The sequence below is a fragment of the Neofelis nebulosa genome, chromosome 8 (genome assembly GCF_028018385.1).
Source record: "Neofelis nebulosa isolate mNeoNeb1 chromosome 8, mNeoNeb1.pri, whole genome shotgun sequence".
NCBI lineage: Eukaryota > Metazoa > Chordata > Mammalia > Carnivora > Felidae > Neofelis > Neofelis nebulosa.
In genome coordinates this window covers 129,176,592-129,201,968 of record NC_080789.1, presented here as the reverse complement: position 1 = coordinate 129,201,968, position 25,377 = coordinate 129,176,592, and the positions used below count along the sequence as shown (strand labels likewise).

The window sequence follows — 25,377 nt, the reverse complement described above, 5'->3', positions numbered from 1 at the left end:
TGGGAACTAGGCAGTGACATCAACCTTTGCCACTTCTATTAAATATTATAGTTGAAGTCTAGCTAGTTCAATCAGAATAAGAAGTAAAAGCATCCAGACTGTAAAATTATCTATATTCAGACACACTATGATAATCTATGTAGAAATGAAGTAGAATCTACCCAAAAAATCACTAGAACTAGTAAGTGAGGTTAGCAAGGTTGGAAGATACAAGATCAAAATACATACGTCAATTGTACTTCTATATAACAGTAACAAATTGAAATGTGAAAAGGAATATAATGTACAATAGTATCCAAAAAATGGAATATCTAGGGATTAATCTAACAAAAGACATATAGACCTATACACTGAAAATTATAAAACAATGCTGAGCAAAGTCAAAGACTTACATAAATGGAGAGAGATACCATCTTCATGGATCTGAAGACTCAATGTTGTTGTCAATTCTTCCCAAATTTAATACAATCCCAAACTCTGTCTAGTGGACATTTTTATACAAATAGCAAGCTGACTCTAAAATTCATATGGAAACGTGAAGGACATGGAATAGCCAAAACAACTTTGAAAACTAACAAAATAGTTCAACCACTTGTGTCACTTAACTTCAGAATTTATAAAGGTACAATAATCAAGACAGGGCAGTACTGATGTCAAGATAGAAATCATGGAACGAAACAAAAAGTCCAGAAGTAAACCCTCAATATATTGTCAATTGGGGCACCTGGGTGGATGAGTCAGTTGAGTGTCCAACTTCAGCTCAAGTCATGATCTCGCGGTCAGTGAGTTTGAGCCCGGCGTCAGGCTCTGTGCTGACAGCTCAGAGGCTGGAGCCTGCTTGGGATTCTGTGTCTCTCTCTCTCTGCCCCTCCACCACTCAGACTCTGTCTCTCTTTCTCTCTTTCAAAAATAAAAACATTTTAAAAAATTAAAAATATATTGTCAATTGACTTTCAAGAAAAGGGCAAAGACAATTCAGTAAAGATTAAGTCTTTTCAACAAGTGGTTCTAGAATGTCTGGAATGTCTGTAGGAAAAAAACACCAAAAAACCTTGAATATGTAGTTAGCACCGTATACATAAAAATAACTAGAAAATGGACCACAGACCTAAATGTAAAACCTAAAACTACAAAAACCTCTACCAGATAATAGAGAAGAAAATCATCTTTGTGACCATGAGTCAGGCAAAGAGTTCTTAGTTAGCTACAATACAAAAAAAAAAAGGTAAACATTAGTAAATTGAACACCATTTAAAATTTCTGCTCTTCAAAAGACTCTGCTAAGAGTCTGATAAAGCATTTACATCCAGAAACTCTCAAAACCCAACCATAAAAAAGCAACAAATTAAAAAAAAAATGGATAAAGACTTAGATGCTTCACCAGTGAAAATACACAGATGGCAGATAAGAACATTAAAGATGTTCAAACTCACTAGACATTAGAAAAATACAAATTAAAACCATGAAATATCACTGCACACACATTAGGATATCAAAGTTAGAAAGTCTACCCACACCAAATACTGGCAACAAAGTAGAACAAGAGAACTGGCAAGAATGGAAAATGGTCCAACCACTATGGAAAACAATTTGGCAGTTTCTTAAGGATACAACTACCGTATGACCCACTCCTAGGTATGAAAGCATACATCCATACAAAGATTTGTACTTGAATGTTCATAGTTTTATTTGTAATGACCAAAAACTGCGAACAACCCAAATGTACAAGAGGTGAATGGATCAGCAAACTGGTATATCCACACAGTGGAATACTACCCACCAGTAAAAAAGAAACTACTGATACATCCAACAATATCAATAAATTTCAAAATATGCTAAGTGAAATGAGCCAGACATATTGTATGATTCTATTTAGTATAAAATTCTAGAAAATGCTAACTAATGTACAGTGATAGATAGCAGATCGGTGGTTGCCTTGGCATGGAAGAGGACAGCAAGGGGTGGGGGACAGCTGGGAGGAATTACCAAGTGCCATAAGGAAACCTGGGGGTAATGGCTATTTTCCTGATCTTAATTATGGTGATGGCTTCTCATATATGCATATGTAAAAGTATCAAATTGGACACCTTAAACATGCAATTTATAGTATATCAATTATACTTTGGTAAAGCTTTAAAAAAACCCTACAATTAAGTTTACATATGAGAAGGATTATACGATGTCATACATGATAGATACAACATCTAAAAACAACTGGTTTTCTAGAATCAGTACTGGAATTTGCATCTAAATGTTTTTGATTTGATTCTAAATGAGAGGAAATGCTGAAATGGAGATGGGAAAGACAGGACTGGATTTTAATCCCAGCCCCATCACTTATTTCTGGCTAGGCCTTGGGGGTACTTCCTTCACCTCTAAACTTTAGTTTCCTTGTTAGTAAAAAGTGGGATGATACCCCTTGGGTGGGCTGAAGTTTAGCTGTAGTGTATGTAAAGGACCTAGCACAATACCTGCCATAGACAGTAGTTGTTTAATAAATACAATCCTGTTACCTAATCTGTTTGGTCATGTATTAGCTACATGGTACAGTAAGTGACTTTCCGCCAAAGCAATGCAAATTCAGAATCCTAACCACAAAATCTGGCTGCTGTAAAGCAGCAGATCTTTATTTGGAATCTCAAGTTCTAAATTCCTCAGAGGTTACCTCTGCTCTTCCCTGGAAAATGAAAGTAGCAATGGAAGAAGGTGACAAAGTACAGAAAATCTGTTCGTATAAGCTATGCTGGTCAGTCTGGTTGGAAATGGCAAGAAAAGTTTCCACTGTCAGCATTTACTAGTATCTTGAAGGAAATCTCCAAGATTAACAGCCCAGCTTGTCCTTATGGCCTATACAAACCACAAGGCCTACTTTCAGAAAGCTGAGAACACCATTCAGTACAGGCACAGTTCTCTCTGTCACCCATTTTAAACCTGTGAAGGAGATTGGACTCCTGATTTCAGAGGCTGGAGAAAGACAAAGCACTTCCTGAGACCATGGTAACAAATCTGAGTGACAGCAGTCCCAGGCCCACCCCTGCCCAATGCAGCTTTCACCAGGCCAGAGTAGCCTGGAAACCCACACCTCTGAAGCCAGGGTCATCTTCTTACCTGAGTCTAGGTGAGTTTTTCTAGCTCTCTTCAATTTTCCAAGTGGTTTATACTTTGGCTCAGTACTTTGGGAAGATCGGCATAAAGGCTTTAAGCTGAAACGAATATGAACATTATATTTTTCCTGTTAGGAAAGCTACTGGAATGTAAGCATACTTTATAGAGATTATAAAAACTTGGCCATGGGAAAAATCATGTAACTACTTTTAAAAACCAAAGAGCCATGTTTAATAATTAAAAAACCACTTCACTATAATTAAGTGGTAAATATGAGCACTTAAATACAACCTGGTACATAGCTATCTAATTGTAGGATTAAGGGGCACCGGGGTGGCTCAGTCGGTTAAGCGTCCGACTTTGGCGCAGGTCACGATCTCGCGGTATGTGGGTTCGGGCCCCGCATCGGGCTCTGTGCTGACAGCTCAGAGCCTGGAGCCTGCTTTGGATTCTGTGTCTCCCTCTCTCTCTGACCCTCCCCCGTTCATGCTCTGTCTCTCTCTGTCTCAAAAATAAATAAAAGTTAAAAAAAAATTAAAAAAAATAATAATAATAATTGTAGGATTAAGGGAAAGCAAAACCCATGTATTTGCTCTTGCTTTGGAGAAAAAGCAGTTCCCTATTCTGCAAGATTATTAAGTACTACAGTGACACCTGACATTCAGGGAATACAGTATGGCTAGCTGATTACTCTCACCTGTTTAATGGGGTTGACTTATCTCGTACAAAATCTCATAAATTTGATCTCTTCACTCTAGAGTTTGGAAGCTAAGGCACAGTGATGATAAAATACAAGAGTGTGTAAATACAGCCTGCCCTTTCTCTTGAGGGCCTCAATGCCAACTGTGCCCTTATGCCAGACTCCCAGCAGCCTTTAGGATTATCTGTAACATACCCACTGGAAGAAAGCCATCATGCTCCCAACCAGACACGTATTTACAGCCATCTTATGTCCTGGCCCCTGTTCTCAGACCCGAAACTATCCTCTGCATCCATCGTGTTCAACGACACAAGTTCCACAAGTAGCAATTACTCACATTTCTACAACTTTATCCATAGTTGTGCCTATTGGAATGACATTGGGATACACATTCACAGGACAGATGTAGCTCAAGAAATCTTTAACCTAGAAGAAGGAAAATAAAATGGATCGATTATCTCTGCAGTGAGAAATGTGGGTATTATGGACGCAAACAAAAGGGAGGCCAGGAGAAAGAGAAGAACTTTCTCATGGTGTGGTTCTCACTACTAGCTGCACATGGGGATCACCTGGGGGCCTCTATTAGAGGAAAAAGAAATCTCCAACTCTGAGACCCCATGCCCAAAAGTCCTTTTGATACTGAGCTACAGTGGGGCCTGGGATTCAGGATACTGAAATGTTCTTCAGGTGATTCTGTTCCACAGAAAGGACTAAGAATCACTGACTAATGGAACTCAAAGAGTCTCTATTTCTTTAAAGTGCATTAGTCTCCTTGTCTAAGAAAGTCACCCATAATTAACAAATTCCCTTCAAGTAAATTAGAATTAAGTGGAGTATTTAGTACACACAAAAAAGCAAGGTCTTCAAATTACATTTCTTTTCTCCAACAAATAAAATAAGAAAATTACATCTTCCAGGATGCTTGATTTGTTGTAATGTTTTTCTCTAGAGGACAACTACATGCAGAAATTTCATGAATAGCTTGATTTTCTGCAAAGCTCAGAATGCTCGACAGAGAAACTGCCGCTATTCCTCAAAACAACTCTATAACCCAGACAAGTTTCAGCTTTGTCATTTATTAGATCTTGGTGACCTTGTGATCTTGGTTAAGTTACCGAAAGTCTCTAAGTGTTAGGGTCTTCATCTAGAAGTATAAATGAGATAACGCATGTCAAGTGCTTGGTCTGTTACCAAGCTGGCATATATTTAACATTCAATGAAATCCATTACAGGGGCGCTTGGGTGGGTCAGTCAGTTGAGTGTCTAACTTCAGCTCAGGTCGTGATCTCGCAGCCTGTGGGTTCGAGCCCCGCGTCAGGGTCTGTGCTGACAGCTCAGAGCCTGGAGCCTGCTTCCTATTCTGTGTCTCCTGCCTCTGCCCCTCCCCAGCTCGTGCTCTGTCTCTCTCTCTCTCTCTCTCAAAAACATATGAACATTAAAAAAAAAAAAAAAACTCTGAAAGCACATTAAAAAAAATTATCCATTAAAAAAATTATAATGACAACACAAAGGTTTTTTATTCCCTTCTGCAAATGGGGAGACTGAGTTCTAAGTAATCATTAGAACCCAACTTTTTTTTTTTATTTAAAAAATGTTAATGTTTATTTTTGAGAGAGAGAGAGAGAGCTGGAGCGGGGTAGAGAGAGAGGGAGACACAGAATCCAAAGCAGGCTCCAGGCTCTGAGCTGTCAGCACATATCCATAACCGTGAGATCGTGACCTAAGCAGAAGTCAGACACTTAGCTGACTGAGCCACTCAGGCACCCCAGAACAACTTTTTCAAATAAAGAACCAAATCAAAAGAGGTAGGAATCTAGGAATTATCAATAACTCCGTATTAAAATAAAGTGGCTACCTTACTGAAAACAGGAGAGGAAAACAAGACCCATTCATTCTTCAGATAGATTTCATAAGCAAATTCTCCTGCACTTTCAGAGCAGGCATGCAAACAAACTATTATTTACCAGCCCACAACTTTTACGATTTGTATAATTAATTCAAAGCTGAGGCTAGCAGAAATCTCAGGCTTGTCAAGGCAACAGGGATAAAGAAAGTAATGTCAACCTATACCAGAAATGATTCACTTCTACTTAGAAATGAAGTGGCCACAGGAGACAAGAGACATCCACCAGAGAGCCACCGTTTGTCACTTGTACAAGCTGATGTCGTCACATCAGATGCCTGCCTTAAAACCATTCACAAACACAGTCCATTCTCATTACCTGCAGGGGTTATGTTCTCTAGGTCTAGAATTAGCAAACACTAGGGGCACCTGGGTGGCTCAGTTGGTTAAGCATCCAACTTCCGCTCAGGTCATGATCTCCCAGTTCATGGGTTTGAGCCCCACATTGGGCTCTGTGCTGACAGTGCAGAGCCTGCTTGGGATTCTCACCCTGTCTCTCTGCCTCTCTCTCTCCCTCCCCCCTTTCTCTCTCTAAATAAACAAACTTAAAAAACATTAGAATTAGCAAACACTGAACCACGCTCCTGAGGAAAAGACAAGGTTCCACTGGACTTCTAGTCACAGTGTCTCTGTGAGCCCATCAGTGCATCACCTTGTTTTCTGTGGGTTTCTGTTTAAAGACACCTACTTAATTCGTACTGTTGATTCATTACTATTGAACTCATACCCAACAGCATCATAACTCCTGTCTGTAAAAGCTTACCAAACACACGTATTTTCTCCATAAGGCCCACCCTTGCCTCTGTGCATGCTTAGGAACGCTACACAGCACCCCAGCCCCGCACTTAGGGGCTGTTCTAAACAGGAAGTCCCCAGCAGAAAGCACAGAAGTGTGTTCAACACAGCGCTAAACCGACTGCAAAAGGACACCTGTTAGCCCTGAGCTGAGCAGAGAGGGTAAGTACCACCCAATTCCGAAATTGGGAATATGCATGTCGTTAACCCCTTTCCCACCATTCTGCTAGGCATGTCTGCAAACAGCCATGCAGTGCTGTGACTATTGTTTTGGGGTCATAAATTTTAGTGAACAGGTGAACCTGGAAATAATCCACAAATAAGGAGAATCAGCTGTATTTAGACAACAAAACTGACAGGAAATGATCCTTAAATCTACTATTTATGTTTATAAATCTAATTCAGCATGATCTATACTTAGGATATAGGCCTATGAATAGAGTTTTCGGGAAAGCAGGTCTCCTCCCCACCACAGAGCTCAAAGCGACCCTCCGCTGTGTGTGATCACTGGTGCTGACCCAGGGGGAGTGGGGAGGGGCGAGGGCGTTCAGCCACTTCGTGTCTGCTTACACACCAGGGAAATATCTCCTTATTGGAACGTAATTGCATCAAATCCCAGGAAAGCTTATGCTTCCCAACTTGGGTGCTAACTACACCGAAGGAGTGAAAGGGGCCAGATGTAACCCTGAGTGAGAAGTAAGGCCTACACTCTTCACCAACTAGACGCCTGCCCCGTGGCTGAGACAGCAAGGATACCAGCCATTGAAGGATGGACAGGAAGGGACCCAGATGCTGAGCCCGATGCCAGCCAAAGACAGATCCCCAGAAAGGGACTCTGACAACAACATGAGATTTCAGGATAAAATGGGGGAAGAACACATTAACTAAAATCTATCATCACAGTGAATTCCTTCCAAGCTGCTCTTGGATAGCCTATTTGCATCTGAAAGGTAAGGTCAGATATTTCATAGACGCCCCTGTGATGTTTTGATAATATGCTAGTCATTTACAGTACTATGGCTGACTTGATAAGAATGCCACTACCTGGAGCTCCGGAAGAATCCACCTGTTCAAATCATTAACACATCCACGGCTCACTGCCGCAGTGCTGTAACCACATATCCCAAATACAAAAATAATAGTTACCAGGGAAATCAATTTTTTTTAAATTTCTTTTTTACATTTATTTATTTTTTGAGAGACAGAGAGAGACAGAGCACAAGTTGGGGAGGGGCAGAGAGAGAAGGAGACACAGAATCCGAAGCAGGCTCCAGGCTCCGAGCTGTCAGCACAGAGCCTCATGCGGGGCTCGAACCCACAAACCGTGAAATCATGACTCAAGCCAAAGTCAGAGCTTAACCAACTGAGCCACCGAGGAGCCCCCAGGGAAATCAATTTTTAAGTGCTGCAATGGTCAAACTAAAATTATGTGTGACTTAAAGTGTCATTCAAAGTCTGCTTTTATATACCTTTTTTTTCCTGACACATACACAAAATTACTAAAACTCAGCACTTAGAACATGCTAGCATTTACTTTGGAAGTGCGTGAGGAGTTTGCAAATAAATCACACGTATCAACTTCCACTGTAGTAGGTCAATTTCCTATATAAAGAGGATCCTAACAAAACCATTTAATAGGCCTTCTTCAATTGAGTCATTCTAATACAGTATACATCCTTCTTAAGGATGAGGTTTTTATCTCAATCACTTTGATTCTTCCCCAATTGCTGAATGTTCAGGACTATTTTTTAAATAGCTTTCCAGCGCAAATTTTAGAAGAGACCAAAACTCTGGACAGCACCTTAAGGCCACCCATAATGGTTTTATCTATAGTGCTCCTTCGGATAAGCTTTATAGATCCTCTTAAAAAAATAACAATAAAATTTTAAAATTAAAAAGGATTTATGATCCTCTCATGATGACTGAAAACAATTGAAGTGGGGAAGTTAAAATACATGCAGGAAGCAAGACAGGAAGAAAACCTTAATCATATGAATTCTTCTGTGTTTAGGCTGAAAACAGGTGCTAATAGCAATTTCCTTTGTGCTTGGTAAACACAGCTCATCTACTGAGATATCTTCCCTAAATTTCCTTCAGAAAAGCCACAACAAATCTTAAGCAACAGAAAAAGAGATCCCTCTGGCAGCCAAGGGGTTAGACTGCTGCCATCCAACATGAATGCCACCGAAGTAGTTGGCAATGGGGTTCTGAGTATGTGGGATCCTCTTACCTCACTGTAGGAAGAGTGAAAAGAAAAACAAGCTCTGTATGAACTCTCTCCAGTCCTAAAAGGAAAGGAAAACACAAAATTTAGAGGTCTTTTATCAACACTAAGCTACGTTTTAAATTTCATGCCTTCCCATCTTCTGCTATTCCGGTATGAAATCACCCTATAATCAAGGGTTTCTCCCTGGGACAAGAGGGACCTCTTTCCAGAAACATAAAGGTTTGTGGACATTGTGTGAATACCCAATATTAAGGAAGTGTTGCTACAATATGCTGATCATTTTTTTTTTTTTTAATTTTTTTTCAACTTTTTTTTTTTTTTTTTTTTTTTGGACAGAGAGAGACAGAGCATGAACGGGGGAGGGGCAGAGAGAGAGGGAGACACAGAATCGGAAACAGGCTCCAGGCTCCGAGCCATCAGCCCAGAGCCTGACGCGGGGCTCGAACTCACGGACCGCGAGATCGTGACCTGGCTGAAGTCGGACGCTTAACCGACTGCGCCACCCAGGCGCCCCTAATATGCTGATCATTATGCCCCTCAGTTCCACCAAGGGCTTCTAGTTCCCCACAATGTCAACTCACTCCCAAGTGAGGCCAAACAAGATGCCTTCACTCTCGAGCCACCCAACTGGAGCAGACCTCAGGAAATTTAGACAGGAGACAGGTTTGGAAGCGGAACCTCTTTAGCGTTTAAATTTCAGAAGTTATTTTCCACAATTATAATACATCCCCCATTGGGTTAGGCTAGATTTGCATTTAAACTAAAATAAAGCACATAATTTGCTTCAAAAGCAAGGTTTCTCTCAAAAGACCTATGACATTGCTTTCTTACCTCACAATTACATTTGTTTTTCTGGTCCTTTCTCCAAACCACATAGTGGATGGCTTAATGCTGATTGTGTGGAGTGGAATTCTATTTTTGGAAATATTTCCACAGGGTAATTTATTCCAATGAAAATATTCTTCTGCCTAAAAAGATTTCAAAAACCGAAAAACAGTTCCATGTTTTCAACAAATCTGTTTGTGGGCAGGGTCTCAAAAACAAATGCTGTGTTAAGTTTACAGACATGAAATAAAAAAGCAGACATGAGGAGATAATCAGATAATTCCAAATTTAGAAACATTCTGCGGAACTGGCCTGGACTCTTCAAAAATGTCAATGTCCTGAAAGAAAAACAAAATGTGGGAGATTTGATCTACACTTGAGACTAATGAGGCCACAGTAACCACAACGCACATTGTGACCTTCACCAGGGGTGCCCGGTTCCCCCTCCATACACTAAAAACAGGACACCACTATACAACTGGGGGAACTGTGAATACAGGCTACCGATCATCCAATTGTTTCAAAATACAGTTAGAGAATAAAGCAAAAAAAAAAAAAAAAAAAAAGCTGAAAGACAATGGGACTATTTTCCCAAAGACATCACGTTTAGACAGGGGTCCTGCAAAACCATTAGCACTCAGTGCAGACCAAATGTCATCAAGGGCCTTTGGTGCGTGTGCTGATGAGGAGGAGGGCTGCAGGGATGCACCAGGGCTCTGCGAGCCGTGAGCAGTACTCCCGAGGCCACGTGACCTAAGAACGAAGCCGCTAGAAGGAGTGTTTCGTTTTTTTTTTTTTTTTTTTTTAATTTTTTTTTTTTCAACGTTTATTTATTTGTGGGACAGAGAGAGACAGAGCATGAACGGGGGAGGGACAGAGAGAGAGGGAGACACAGAATCGGAAACAGGCTCCAGGCTCCGAGCCATCAGCCCAGAGCCTGACGCGGGGCTCGAACTCACGGACCGCGAGATCGTGACCCGGCTGAAGTCGGACGCTTAACCGACTGCGCCACCCAGGCGCCCCTAGAAGGAGTGTTTCAAGGCAGGTAGCCATGCGGGAAGTGGCAGGAGTGACCGTTGCCAATTTAGCTACTTCATGGGATGCAAGAAAACTCAGAGCAAAGAGAAATATGCCAATTTACAGGACTTGTAAGGGCCAGAGGCTACAAGTCCAACAGAAAAGGGACAAAACAGGGGCATCCGGGTGGCTCAGTCAGTTAAGTGCCTGATTGTTGATTTCAGCTCAAGTCATGATCTCATGGTTCGTGAGTCTGAGCCCCGCATCGGGCTCTGCTCTGACAGTGTGGAGTCTCTCCTCTCAATCTCGCTCCCCTGTGCACTCTCAAAAAATAAATAAATAAACTTAAAAAAAAAAAAAAAAAAAGGGACAAAATAGTTGCTATTCTGTATGTACATGACTTTGACCCATCCGTAAATTCAATGAGTATGTGTGTGTGTAGACACACAAACAAAAGAATGAAACTGATGACTCGAGTTATAATATGCAGCTTACCAATTATCAAAATAATCTCTTACCTTGTAGCTATCCTACAGTGGTCTGAAGTAGAATATTCCATGCTGTAGATAAGAATTCTTTTTTTTTTACATTATGCTTTACTTTAGGGCTGATCAAGTTTACGTTAGGTTTTCGGGTGACGGAGCCAATGTTACTACCACAATGAGTATTTAAGTATATAAATGCAGTGTTTACTAAAATAAAAATTATTCAGCATCTGAATGCTCAGATATTTGAAATCTTAGGGGAAAATTATGGTGATGCAAACCCCAGCTTCTGAAGATCATGATTTAATATTTGCGATGCTGAATGACTATATAAAATGAAATGAAACAAAATGTTGAGGGCAAATCCAAAATTTAATACCTGACATTTAATAATAGAAGGGCTTTTAATAAATGAAGGGAGTTCTAGGGCGGCATTCAGAAATAAATAACAAAAATGGGAATGCAAGCTGGTGTAGCCACTCTGGAAAACAGTTTGGAGGTTCCTCAAAAAACTAAAAATAGAACTACCCTACGACCCAGCAATTGCACTACTAGGCATTTATCCATGGATACAGGTGTGCTGTTTCACAGGGACACATGTACCCCCTTGTTTATAGCAGCACTATCGACAATAGCCAAAGTATGGAAACAGCCCAAATGTCCATCCAAGGATGAATGGATAAAGAAGATGTAGTATATATGTGTGTGTGTGTGTGTGTGTGTGTGTGTGCGTGTGTACACATACATACACACAATGGAGTATTACTCGGCAATCAAAAAGAATGAAATCTTGCCATTTGCAACTAGGTGGAACTGGAGGGTATTATGCTAAGTGAAATTAGTCAGAGACAGACAAAAATCATATGACTTCACTCATATGAGGACTTTAGGAGACAAAACAGATGAACATAAGGGAAGGGAAAGAAAAATAATATAAAAACAGGGAGGGGGACAAAACAGAAGAGACTCATAAATATGGAGAACAAACTGAGGGTTACGGGAGGGATTGTGGGAGGGGAGATGGGCTAAATGGTTAAGGAGCACTAAGGAATCTACTCCTGAAATCGTTGTTGCACTATATGCTAATTTGGATGTAAATTTTAAAAAATAAAAAAAATTTTTAAAAATAACAAAAATAAATAACAAATGAGTTGCAAAGACCTAGAAATGCTCGTTTGAAATTGGACTAGTAAGAGATAAAACTATTTCAAAATCTGAAGCAAAGTTATATCTAGCTATTTATCTCAAATGAGTAGAAGAAAAATAGTTTACAAATGTGCACATAGGTCATGAGTCTCAAACATATATCGTAATGGTTATAAATGTTTTCTTAAATCATAAGCACTAACATATTAATTTCATGATAAATACATTAGTTACTACATAACTCATTACAAATAAATATGTATCAAATGTACATGGATATATTTCATTAAGCACCCTGGGGGTCTGGGGGCGCCCAGGTGGCTTAGTTGGTTAAGCGTCCGACTTCAGCTCAGGTAATGATCTCACAGTTTGTGAGTTCGAGCCCCGCATCAGGCTCTGTGCTGACAGCTCAGAGCCTGGAGCCTGCTTCAGATTCTGTGTCTCCCTCTCTGTCTGCCCCTCTCCTGCTCCCACTCTGTCTCTCTCTCTCTCAAAAATAAATAAACATTATTAAAAAAAAAAAAAAAACAAGAACCCTGGGGGTCTGTGTCTATTTGCTAACGTGGTTCACGGCAAGGAGCACTGGAATGTCTCAGTGCACAGCCTCAGGCTAACGCCGTCGGATCTCTGCCTCAGTTTTCACATGTGTAAACTGAAGGGCCTAGAAAATGGGATTTCAGGGGTGCCTTCTGGACCTAAAATTCTGCTTTTCATGCATCACACCAACAATAAGAAACACAGTTTATACTCTGTACCTTCGGATGGCGACAGGCATGGATCTGAGTATTCCGGTCTGTTGTGAGGTGATGAAGAATGTCGGGCATGTTCCTAAACATGTCTAATCTGTCCACGTGAACCTGAGGAAAATAACACAGATGAGCATGCTGTTTGAGTTGTAGTTTCTATAAAGAAGGTGTTCAAGGCTAATTACGGCAAATTATCCACTTAGCGAACTCTCTCTTCTTTCTTGAAACCTAGTTTTTGGCTATTTCAGTGCACCCTGGTATCCTGTCAGGACGTCAACAAAGTACAAACATCATATTCGCACCAGTCATCCTTGGCGCCTATTCGTGGTGGTAATAAAAAATTCTGGATGCCCAATTGGTGGACTTTATTGAATCACACTGATGCAACTGACCCCGAACAACACAGGGGTCGGGGTGCCAGCCCCCACAGTCAAAAATCCACATACCTTTCTATTCCCCAAAAACTTAACTACTAACAGCTGACTGTTGAGCAGAAGCCTTACCAGTAACAGAAACTGTCCATTAGCACATATTTCGTATATGTATCACATACCATACTCTTACAATAAAGCAAGCTAGAGAAAAGAAAACGTTATTCAGAAAATTGTAAGAAAGAGAAAATACACTTAGAGTACCGCACTGTATTTTTCTTTCGAAGTATAGTTGACACACAATGTTACATTAGTTTCTGGCGTACAATGTAAGTGCTTAGACAACTCTGTGAGTCTATACATTATACTATGTTCACAAGTATAGCTACCATCTGTCACCATACATTACTGTTTGGGATACAATACTGTATTTAAAAAAGAAAACCCACGCATCAATGGACCTGTGCAGTGCAAACTTGTGTTGTTCAAGGTCAACTCTACTGTCCTTCAATCCATCAAGAGTCATTCAAATAATATTTATTGTACGCCTACTATGTGTCAAGCTTTATTCTAAATATCAGGTATATAGCAGTGAACACAGCAGATGAAAACAAGAATCACTGACTTGTGAAGACACATCCCCCGCATGCCATGGTAAGTAAGGGCAGTTGGTGGGGGGAACACAGCTGGAGTGGGAAGCAGAGACCCGGAAGCCCCTTACCACACGCCCCTTTACTGGATTAACAGGGGGAGGGGCAGATGCAGAAAAAAAAAACAAAAAACTTGAGCCACCTGTAGAATTTTAAGGTAGTCTTTATTGTTTTAAATTGTTAAACCAGTGTGTCTGTTTTTCTTGAAAGACTCTTCTACACGTGGGCCTGGGTGGCTCAGTCGGTTAAGCCGACTCTGGATTTCAGCTCAGGTCATAATCTCAGTTTACGAGTTCGAGCCCTGCCTCAGGTTCTGAATGCCGAAAGCACAGAGCCTGCTTGGGATTCTCTCTCTCCCTCTCTTTTCTTCCCCCACACGCTCTCAAAATAAATAAACATTAAAAAAATTCTCTTCTTCAAAGTAAGTAACATGTACTTCAGTTGATATTAGGACTACAAAATGGCAAAAAAAGTACTCTCATTTTGAAGTCTGATTAACAACAGATTAGGATAATGTCAAATCACTATGGGTAATTTATACCAAGACAAGTATAAAAAGAATCCAAGCACAATTGCTTACTTATCCTGTGGCCTATTCCGCTCCCTCCCTGTTTACTAATGACTAACAAGAAGTAACAACAAATTTGCTTTTCTGGACTCTCTAAGTAGGAGACTAAAACGGGTAAATTTTGAGATGTATAGACAGAGATACAGAAACTTCGATCCTCAACAAAAATAAAGGGGCCTGAAAAGTTGCCACAGATCATCTCTGAAGCCTCCCTGTTGCCCCTTTTTAAATTCCTGGTATGAAACTGTTTCCTTCCCCTACAGAGGGATTAAAGAGCCTAAGAGAGGGCTCACTCCAGGTGACTCTGAGGTCACCAGGTCACCACCAGAGGCTGCTCTCCCCCCTCCCTGGCCACTCCTCAGCCTCCTGACCAGGGGCTTCCTGCCTTCTCTATTTCACATGCACGAAAATGTACGAGACAAATTAGGGACTGAGAAGCAGCTGCCATCTCTGTATTTGGCCGAGATAGGACACGAGGAGACATACAGCAGATGATATAGATAAGTGCGTGCATATACACACAACCTGTTATCGCTGTGATTTTAATTTAAAAAGCCGGGAAGCCTGGGTGGCTCAGTCAGTTAAGGGTCAGACTTCAGCTCCGGTCATGATCTCACGGTTTGTGAGTTTGAGCCCTGCGTCGGGCTCTGTGCTGACAGCTTGGAATCTGGAGCCTGCTTGGGATTCTGTGTTTCCCTCTCTCTGCCCCTCCCCCACCTCAAAAATAAACATTAATCTGAAAGGACACTTTAACACCAAAACAACAGGAAGGACAGTCTCAGAATGAAAGCAAATCCTTCCCAAAATGGAGAATTGGCAACTTTACACCAATGTATTTGGACAGAAGGACCTAAGGAAGGACAAACTTAAGGAAAGAAGGACTAAGGGAGTCAAGACTTATAGAGGAAGTGAGGGAGGAATGTTTTAAATCTCAAATGCAGAAAAGCTAGATCTTTTTTATTTTACTGAATTACTCTGTGTATAATTAAGTTCCGGGCACACGTTTGCCAGCTGGGGGATCCATGTTACGAGGCCCAAACAGAAGTGGAACTTCAGTGTCCAACTAGCCAGGGCGCCTGGGTGGCTCAGTCCGTTAAGCAAATGACTTCGGCTCAGGTCACGATCTCATGGTTTGTGAGTTCGAGCCCCGCATTGAGCTCTGAGCTGACAGTGTGGAGCCTGCTTGGGATCCTCTGTCCCCCTCTGCACCCCCCCCCCACCCCCGCTCGTGCTCTTTCTCTCTTCTCTTTCAAAATAAATAAATAAACAAACAAAAAAAAGTCCAACTAGCTCCGGCACTTTGTTTTATTCAGAGTGTTTCCCAAACCTCCATCTTCTCTGAGGGGATGAGAGCACCAGCCGCGTGCTTAGCAGCCACATTCCCATGCCGGGCTCTGTTGCTCGGTTCCAGAGCCCGGCACACAGAACCATGGGCAAGGGGACAGGCGAAAACTGCCCGCCAGCCTCATCTGACACGGATCCACCCACAGGATTCAGGGCTCTAGGACAGTGGTTTTCACATACCTTGACCGTGACCTTCAGTAAGAAATAGATTTCCCAGTACACACAACAGACATGCATGTAAATGCATGTGTCTGATTCCCTACATAAACTGTCACAAAACGATAATCACTCTGACTGCAAGCAATACACTCAGATAATTTCTAGTTCGAGATTCTTTTTTTTTTTTTTAATGTTTATTTTTGAGAGAGACAGAGTGAGAGCGGGGGAGGGGCAGAGAAAGAGGGGGACAGAATTGGAAGCAGGCTCCAGGCTCTGAGCTGTCAGCACACACCCCGACGCGGAGCTCAAACCCACGAACTACGATCACGACCTAAGCCAAAGTTGGACACTTAAACGACTGAGCCACCCAGGTACTTCCCAAGTTATTTTCAATGCTCGTCACAATCACGAAATCTATTGTGTGACCCACAGTTTTGAAAAAAAATACTTCCTCTGTGGGCTCTTCTCTGCCACCAGGGCTGCCGTGGGCTCCTCCCCTGAGGAGGTGGACAAACAGAGGTGACATCCTACTTCACAGGGGCTTCCAACTTGCGCCACACACGCCCTGTGACGGGCTGCTTCCCTCTGCTACTGGGCTTGGTCTCTGGGGGAGGAGAGGAGAGGCTGGAAGGAACAACAGAAAAGAAAGAGCTGTCACCGTACCTGGATTCCAAATTCCTCGCTCAGGTGGGTGAACAGATACTCATACCCATAAGCTGCTTTGCAGTTCAGCCACACGACATGGTACGGACTCCTAGTGATCCAGCTGCGAACCAGCTCTAATATTCCGCTCAGACACTCCTCCTGGGCGGGATTTTAAAAGGCATTGGACACTTTTAAGAGCATCGTCGCCCCTTCCATTCCCAACAGTCACAGATATTAAGGCCAACGGGGACAATTATGATCTGACTTGTTATTCTACAAACTTCCTACTAAAAATAATGGCCACGGTCCAGTCACCACCCTACTTCTCCAAGGAGACTTACTCGACTAGGAATCTGGTAAAATTTCGGATCACAGAAAGTAGTATCTAGGTATACACTTTGGATGTCTTTCACTCTGGAAAAACAGCAACAGCAACAATTCGTATTAACCATCCACTGTGAAATAAAATATACGTAAACTTTAAATTCTCAGTTGTTTTATAGGGTGTCCCATTCCACTTGGAATTTTTCTGTTAAATCAACTTTGTTGGGAAATGATTGCCACACAATAAAATACACAGATTTTATACATAAGGTTCAATGAATGTTGACAAGGTCACATAAGTACTACCCCAATCAACACACAGAATGTTGCCATCATCCCACCCGAAGAAGAAAAACTTGCTTTACTGTTACACATAATAAACTATGATTTCTAATGGAAACAAAGGCTTGCATTTGGGGGGTGGGGGGAGGAGGAATACGACTTTGCAGACGGTTCGGTCATTCAAGGATTACGTGAAGCCCAGTACCTGCCCCCAGAATGTAGGAGCTCCATTCTGGCAGCTTCCCCCTGTGCCAATCGGAAGTCTCCCGTGTACAAGACCGTTCCACTATTGCCCTGAAATAAAAACCTGAGAAAGAAATACATCCTGGTGACTTCTAAGTCTCATACAGAATCCTAATAAAGCAAATAAACACTAAATCCATAGCAAATGTTTCCTGCCACACATAGCCACCTCCGATACAGGGTTAATGGGATGTCAGTAGCTCTAAACCACACCAGGCACTCAGCGGCCACCTTTCCCCTGGGGTAGGAAAAAAGCACATACTGGAATACTACTGCAGTGGCAATAGAAATCCCCTGAAATATGTTAGCCCTCTCAACTACAGGAGATCATTCCTCCACACAGAGAGACAAATCCATGTGATAGGAAAATGCAAAGTCAATGGAGAAATGGCCATTGAAGACTTCCATTATAAGAAAGCCACATTTCAAACTCGATCTTTGCTTCAGTCCCCCAAGTTCAATTTGGAAACGAAGACTAAAGAAATTGCCATCTACATTTTAAAGAAGTCAAGAAATCTCCCTGCACATACTATTTTCTGGACCCTAAAGATTCATTTACATAAATACAACACACATCTACGTAAAATAAAATGGTGAAGTAGATGAGCCCCCTTACATAACTGATCCTGGACAATGACCAGCTGGTAAGAGAGTCACAACAATCTCTTCCTTCTAAAAAGAAAATAAAGAAAAAATAATAATAACAGAAGTTAGTGTTAGGACTCAGCCTAAAAAAGCCCTCCTTAACAGAATATATTCAAGTAGTTCTCAAGAACGTGGTATGCCTTTTCTGATTTCCTCGTGCACCAAATCCTGGACACAAGGGGAATCGTTGCCCACAAAGTGACAGTTAAACATACAGTGATTGGACGACCCAGCAATTCCACTCTCAAGTACACACATGAGAGAAATGAAAACTTACACCCACATGAAAACCCATGCACAAATGTTCACAGCAGTACTATCCTTACTGGCCAAAGACTAGTAAGAGCCTGAATATTGATCAACCGATGAGTAAATAAACCAAATGTGGTCTATCCACACGGTGGAGTCTTATCTGACCACAAAAAGAGACGAAATACTGATACATACCACAACATGGGTCAACCCTGAAACCATCATGCAAAGTGAAAGGCGTGAGTCACACGAGACCACAAGACCACACACTGTACGATTCCACTCATATGAAATGTTCAGATTAGACAAATCCAACAGACGGAGAGTAGGGGTTGCCATGGGCTGGGGGAGGGAGAAATGGGGAATGACTGCTAATGGGGACAGGGATTCCTTTCTAAAATTGATTGGGGTGATGAATACACAACTCTGTGAATACACTGAAAGTCAGTGACAGGGGCACCTGTGTGGCTCAGTTGGTTAGGGGTCCGACTCTTGATTTTGGCTTCGATCATGATCTCATGGTTTGTGGGATCAAGCCCGGCATCCAGCTCTGTGCTGACAGTGTGGTGCCCGCTTGGGATTCTCTCTCTTCCTCCCTCTCTGCCCCTCCCCCACTCGCTCTCTATCTCTCTCAAAATAAATAAACTTAAAAAAAAAAAAGTAATAAATTTCTATCTTCTTTTAAAAAATGCCAGTAAGGGGCGCCTGGGTGGCTCAGTCGGTTAAGCGGCCGACTTCGGCTCAGGTCATGATCTCACGGTCCATGAGTTCGAGTCCCGCATCGGGCTCTGTGCTGACAGCTCAGAGCCTGGAGCCTGTTTCCGATTCTGTGTCTCCCTCTCTCTGACCCTCCCCCGTTCATGCTCTGTCTCTCTCTGTCTCAAAAATAAATAAACGTTAAAAAAAAAAAAAAAGCCAGTGAATCGGATGGTATATGATATCTCAATAAATTGTACGGTATATTACATCTCAATAAAGCTATTATTAAACTAAAAAAAAAAAAAGGAAATAGAAAACACCTGATGTAGCCTGGCCCCCGGTCACCACTGTCCAGTGTACTGTCCTATTTGGGCAGAGCTCTGGACACACCGGCTCGCTATCAGAAGTCTACCATCATTCGCTCTGGTGGCCCCTTTAAAGCATGGTCCTGTGCTGAGTGCTGGAGACACAATACGCAAAGCCACAGCGCACAAGACGACCAGAGTGGGACGGCGAGACTCTGCTCAACGAGAGCTGCCTGCTGTCCCGTGCCCAGTTTTGAGAAAGCCTCTCACCCACAGGAGTGGCGAGGCAGTGAGGCAATTAGAGGAGTCTCGGAAAAGTGACAGTCAACCGAGTTGTTAGGAACCTTCAGGCTTTCCTTCTTCCCTCCTTTCAGCCCGAGAAAGGAAACAAATCTTGGTGACTTCTAAGTCTCATAGGGTCATCCCTCAGGCAACAATTCAATGAGGACTACTTTCCAGGCCCCATCTCCTCCAGAGAGGAAATGTGAAAAGTCAGCCCCTGCCTGGTGGTAGTCACACAACAGACACCCTATAGAGTTCCACGTGTGAACAAAGCAGTTATACCCAGACCATGGAATGAATATTAATTAGAGTTGTCACAAAAGAGGAAAATACCTCCCAGCCCCAGGAATAATTTGAAGTAAAAAAATAAATAAATAAAAGTGTGGTGTCTGGTTGGCCCAGTCAGTTAAGTTACGACTCTTTTTTTTTTTTTTTTTTGAATTGTTTTAATGTTTATTTATTTTTTGAGAGAGAGACAGAGAGCAAGTGGGGCAGGGTAGAAAGAGAGAGGCAGAGAGAGAATCCCAAGCAGGCTCCGCATTTTCAGCACAGAGCCTGATGCAGGGCTTGAACCCATGAATCTAGAGACCATGACCTCAGCCGAAACCAAGAGTCAAACGCTTAACCAACTGAGCTACCCAGGCGCCCCAAAGCGTTGACTCTTGATTTCAGCTCAGGTCATGATCTTGTAGTTTGTGGGACTGAGTACCACGTTGGGCTCGGTGACAGAGTGGGTGCCTGTTTGGGATTCTGTCTCTCTCTCTGCCTCCCCCACATGCATGTCAATAAACAAATAAACAGTACATCTGCAGTCGTGCTTATTATTAAAACAATACATTCACAACACAAAAGTACCTGCTTCTAAATTTAAGGACAAAAAAATACATTAGATCCACCTGGACAGGGTCTCTTTCTTAAATAACAAAATGAGTCAAAAAAAAAAAAAATCAAACTATACATAAATTTGCTACAAAAGCATTAAGCACCATTTTATATCCTGAATATTATGATCAACTTAATAAACGTGACCATGACATCACGTAGAAATACCAACAGCTGGAGTCTTCACCATTAGCAGGTACTACTAGAAAGGAGCGAATCGGACACAAGTCATGTCCAAACCTTTGGATGGAGAAGATAAAAAGATCACAAATTTTCCCCCTACAAACTCATTCAATTGCTGTAATTTTTACTTATAGTTAAATGAACATTCAAAATCACAGAAGAAGATAATCATTTTAGCACTCCATAATAATTTTTTTAAATCGTATTTAATATATACTTACCTCACCTGATGCTTCATCGACTAACGATATCTGGGTAGGAGTTTCAATTTCAATTGATATCTATTAAAATAAGAGATCACACAGACATCATACTAAGTATTTTCACAGTGTTTCACGGCTTTTTGACATCTCAAACACAAAAAACGAGACAAAGAGAAGTTCCTAAGCCTCTCTGCATAACAATTTCTGATTTATTTCACTATGCGAAACATTTTAATGGCTTGGAAACGACAGAGCTAAAGCACTGCCTTTCTCATGGCTCACAGGGCAACATGGATTAAATGCCTTATAAACTTAAATATCCTTTGACGCAGCAATTCTATTTCCATGAATTCAACTCTTCTCACTGTGCTGACAGCTCAGAGCCTGGAGCCTGTGTCTCTCTGTCTCCCTCTCTCTCTCTCTCTGTCTCTCAAAAATAAGTAAACATTGAAAATAAAAAATTTTTAGAGAATTCAACTGTTCTCCCTGCACTTCCCCATCCCTAAACTCCTGTCCCCCACTCCCTATGAACTTGAGTCTTTGTAAAACATGTGGCCATGTGTTCTACATGCTTAGGTTTTGTGCTGCCGAACTCAGCCTGGGGCCAGCCCCAAGTCAGTCCATGAGGTATTGGCCTAATCCACACAGCAGAGGGCTCCACGGTGCCCTTGCACAGTTTACTAGAACAGCAACTAGCACGAGGCATTCAGTAAGAAGCTGACAAATGAATTAACATAATTTTTCATAAAACTTACAGTGATGGAGATTTGGATGTTAAGAATATTCTTGCATTCTGGAATAAACACGCTGCATCCACAATGCACTGTCGTCTACTACTGTTAGGTTCAGGTAGCTGTTACCTTAGTTAGGATGCTCACATGGTCATATATCAAATGGCCTTTCTCTCCCATGCACTATCATTATCAGTTTTGCCGGCAAGGTGAGCAGCTTCTCTATTATATCCTATAAAAACTCATCTAGTATGGGGACTGTCTGTCCTTTGAACATTTGGCAAAATGCACCTATAAAACCATCTGGACCTGGGGCTTTTTTGAAGTGATCTTTGTAAGTTGTTTTAATTTCTTCAATGTTTATTCAAGTTCTCCACTTTTCTTGCCTCAATTTGGTATTTTCCTGCTTATCTAGATTTTTATCCACTTTGTCTAAACTATCATACTGTCATTAATTTTCAAAAACTGCATTACTGCTATTAATAGTTATTTTCCTTTTTATAATTCCATATTTGTATATGCATCTTCTTTTTTTAAATCAATCTTGGCAGAAATATCTCTCTATTCCTCTAAGGATGAGCGTTTACTTTTGTTAATCTTCCTTTTATTTTCTGTGGTGGTTGTCAGTCTCTGTATCGCTAACTTGTCCTTTTATCTTTACTATTTCCTTCTTCCACATATCCCTAGATTTGCTTTGTTGCTCCTTTTCCTTCTTATTGAGTTGAAGTCCTGTTCCATTTAATTCTAGTCTTTGTTTTCTCGGAAATGTACTTAACGCTATCAATTTCCCTTCAAGCACTAGTTCAGCAGTGTTCCGCACACTTTGATGTGTCGTGTTCTCGCTGTCCATCAGTTCGAAGTATTGGATGTTTTTCTTTACAATTTCCTCTTGAACCTAATGGTTGTTTATTGTATGCATTTAGTTCTCATGTGTGTGGGATGATTTCAGCTCTCCTTTTTATCTGTGACTCCCAGCATCACGGCATTGTGGTCAGAGCACAGATCGCTAGGACTTCTTACTTCTTTTGGGACACAGGATGTGGTCAGTTGTTGTAAATGTTCCACGTACACCAAAGATCTTGTTTTCCCTTTGGGTGTAAAGCTATGGATTGCTATTAGTTCCCATTCATCATGTCCTTCGAATCTTGTGTCTTCCTGCCTCCTTCATCTCCAGTCTCTCAGAGCGGCGTGGGAAGTGCTCCAGCTACAACAGTGGGGCCGCCTGGTCTTCCCCAGATTGGGAGGCGACCCTTGTACCACATCAACTCAGCTGAGTGGGAACTGTCCTAGAAGTCCCTTCCATGTGCGCCTCCAGCTTGGGGCTGGCCCCAAGAAACCTCCACGTGAGATCTGGAAGGCCAAAGAGAAGCAGCAATCATTTCTTCGTGCTCTGAAGCTGCCAGAAGTTCTACTCAGCTCATGCACCCTGAGGATCTGACAGCTCGACCCGCAGACGCAGGGCAGGACCGTGGCAACCCCCGCCTTCGGCTGCATATCCTCCGCTTCTTGGGGGGCCCAGGTCAGGAGTGTGCAACTCAGCGGCAATAGGGGCGGCTACACTACAGGGCTGGGAGGAGTGGAAGACAGACGGGGGTTCCAGTTTGTCTTTGTAGGTTCCAGCGTCTCTCCGCTCTTCATTGCTTGCTCAGCTCCCCTTCCCCACAGCTGGCAGGGGTGAACCACAACAACCCCAGGCTTAATACTCAGGCCAAGGTTACAGCCTTGCTGTTGTGTCCCCCTGCGGAGTGGGGACGGACCCCACCCTAGCTACCATCAGAGGTGGAGGCTGAAGATGCCACGCCTGCACCAAGAGTGTGTGAACATACTTTTTGGGGAGAGGAGGGCAGTGCCCCAGCTGGGAGGAAGTGGCTCTTGCGGCTGAGAGGGGATAGGAGTGAGTGGCCCTGCTTTTACTGGGGTTAGCGGGTGTGCTGGGGCTTGTGTGGTTTCAACTTCAGGTCAGCGCGGAGGGAGGGGCAGGCTTTCATCAGCCTGAGTGGGGCAGACGTGGAAAGAGGATGTGAGAGTTGAGAGCTGTCAACAGACAAACATCAAACAGACTCGCTGACATCTGTTCAGACTTCTCTGCGAGCTCCCACAATTATTTAAGGCTTAATCCATACAGTGAACCCTAGCTGCACTCCCCCTCTACGGTTCTCTCTCTCAGATCGAGCCCCGGGTGATCAGTTATGACTTTATCCACTTTAAGGCTATTTTGTCAATTGCATGTAAGCTCACGTCTTCCTGGTCCATTGTTCCTTGTGACAGCAAATAACATCCCCCTTGAAACTTAAGGTCTTTTTTTTGCCTTCGATTCTATTTGGTATGATATACAAATTGCCACCCTGGCATTTTTAGTTTCTAATTGTTTAGCACATCTTTTCGTTTTTTCCATTTCAACCTGCATTTATCTTTTTGGTTTATCTAAGTCTCTTGTAGATTAACACTGATGGATCTTGCTTATTTTTGTTAAACCAAACTGAGAAAACTGTATTTTGAGCAAGAATTGAAGACATATTTACAGTAATTACTGTTAGAACTTTTCCTGTCATCTTCACATTTTCCACATACCATTGTTTTGCTTCCCCCTTTACTATCGACCTTCCATTGGACAGATCCAATTTACCCTGTCAGATTCAAAGTTGCCCGTCCTATTTTCACTCCAGTCATCATCCCTTATGATGACCCACAAACTATGTTCATTTTTCCTAAACCATGCCATGACCTACATAAAAGGATTTATCAATTGCGTCAGTAAACATTTTATACTTTGAAGTATTAAAATACAACTCAGCAAGGGGCACCTGGTTGGTTCAGTCGGTTAGGCATCTGACTTCAACTCACATCATGATCTAATGTCTTGTGAGTTCCAGCCCTGTGTCAGGCTCTATGCTGACAGCTCAGAGCCTGGAACCTGCTTCGGATTCTGTGTCTCCTTCTCTCTCTGATCTTACCCCACTCGCACTGTCTCTCTTTCTCTCTCAAGAATAAATAAACATTTTAAAAAATTTGTTTAATAAATAAATAAAATACAACTTAGCAAGAGTTAATGAGACTAAACCAATAAAACTAAGACCCCAGATCAAACCGTTCACAGATAAGAAAAGCAAATCTGCAACAATAAAATGTCGACCTCTTCTAAACTGATGAATTACTAAGACTAAACATCAGTATTGTAATAAATGCGGATAAATGTAGCGTAGGAGGAACTGCGCTGTGAATAATCCCAACATGTTGTTCAATCTACCTTGAAAAATATTTCCCACTTGAGAAAAGGAATTAGTGCCATTTGAAAAATGAAACTTACAATTCGTTTCTCCCAAAATCTGTACCTCGGGTTAGTTAACAACAACTCTTTAGTAACAGGTGAACAGTATAAATAAACCTTCAAGCTGAAAGGAAGAAATTTAGAAAAACTGTTTCAGTACAATCCAAAAGGAACCATCTGGGTAACCAGAAAATACATTTCATCATATTATCAGTTATCTCCAATCATTCAGAAACTAAGCTGGCTTAAAAAGCATCAGAGCAGGGGCACCTGGGGGGTTTAGTTGGCTAAGCGTCCAACTCTTGATTTCAGCTCAGGTCATGATCCCACAGTTCCAAGAGTTCAAGCCCCACAATGGACTCTGTGCTGACAGCACAGACCCTCCTTGGGAT

At 41.9% G+C, this 25,377-nt stretch overlaps 1 protein-coding gene across 6 annotated transcripts in view; it reads right to left on the bottom strand.

Moving 5' to 3' along the window:
- The window catches only part of DCLRE1C (DNA cross-link repair 1C), a 50,536-nt gene that overhangs the window by 9,942 nt on the left and 15,217 nt on the right, over positions 1–25,377 (bottom strand). Inside the window, exons 4-14 of one of the 6 annotated variants that reach the window (XM_058681840.1) lie at positions 25,025–25,109; positions 21,005–21,064; positions 18,152–18,207; positions 17,498–17,599; positions 17,028–17,100; positions 16,705–16,845; positions 12,959–13,060; positions 9,562–9,698; positions 8,734–8,788; positions 4,143–4,231; positions 3,109–3,203 (exon numbers count right to left, since the gene is read on the bottom strand). In XM_058681840.1, coding sequence (XP_058537823.1) covers positions 3,109–3,203; positions 4,143–4,231; positions 8,734–8,788; positions 9,562–9,698; positions 12,959–13,060; positions 16,705–16,845; positions 17,028–17,100; positions 17,498–17,599; positions 18,152–18,207; positions 21,005–21,064; positions 25,025–25,109 — 995 coding nt within the window. Of the gene's footprint in view, positions 1–3,108; positions 3,204–4,142; positions 4,232–8,733; positions 8,789–9,561; positions 9,699–12,958; positions 13,061–16,704; positions 16,846–17,027; positions 17,101–17,497; positions 18,208–21,004; positions 21,065–25,024; positions 25,110–25,377 lie in introns of all 6 variants that reach the window. The other 5 variants (XM_058681842.1, XM_058681846.1, XM_058681844.1 and 2 more) reach the window with 5 other exon arrangements.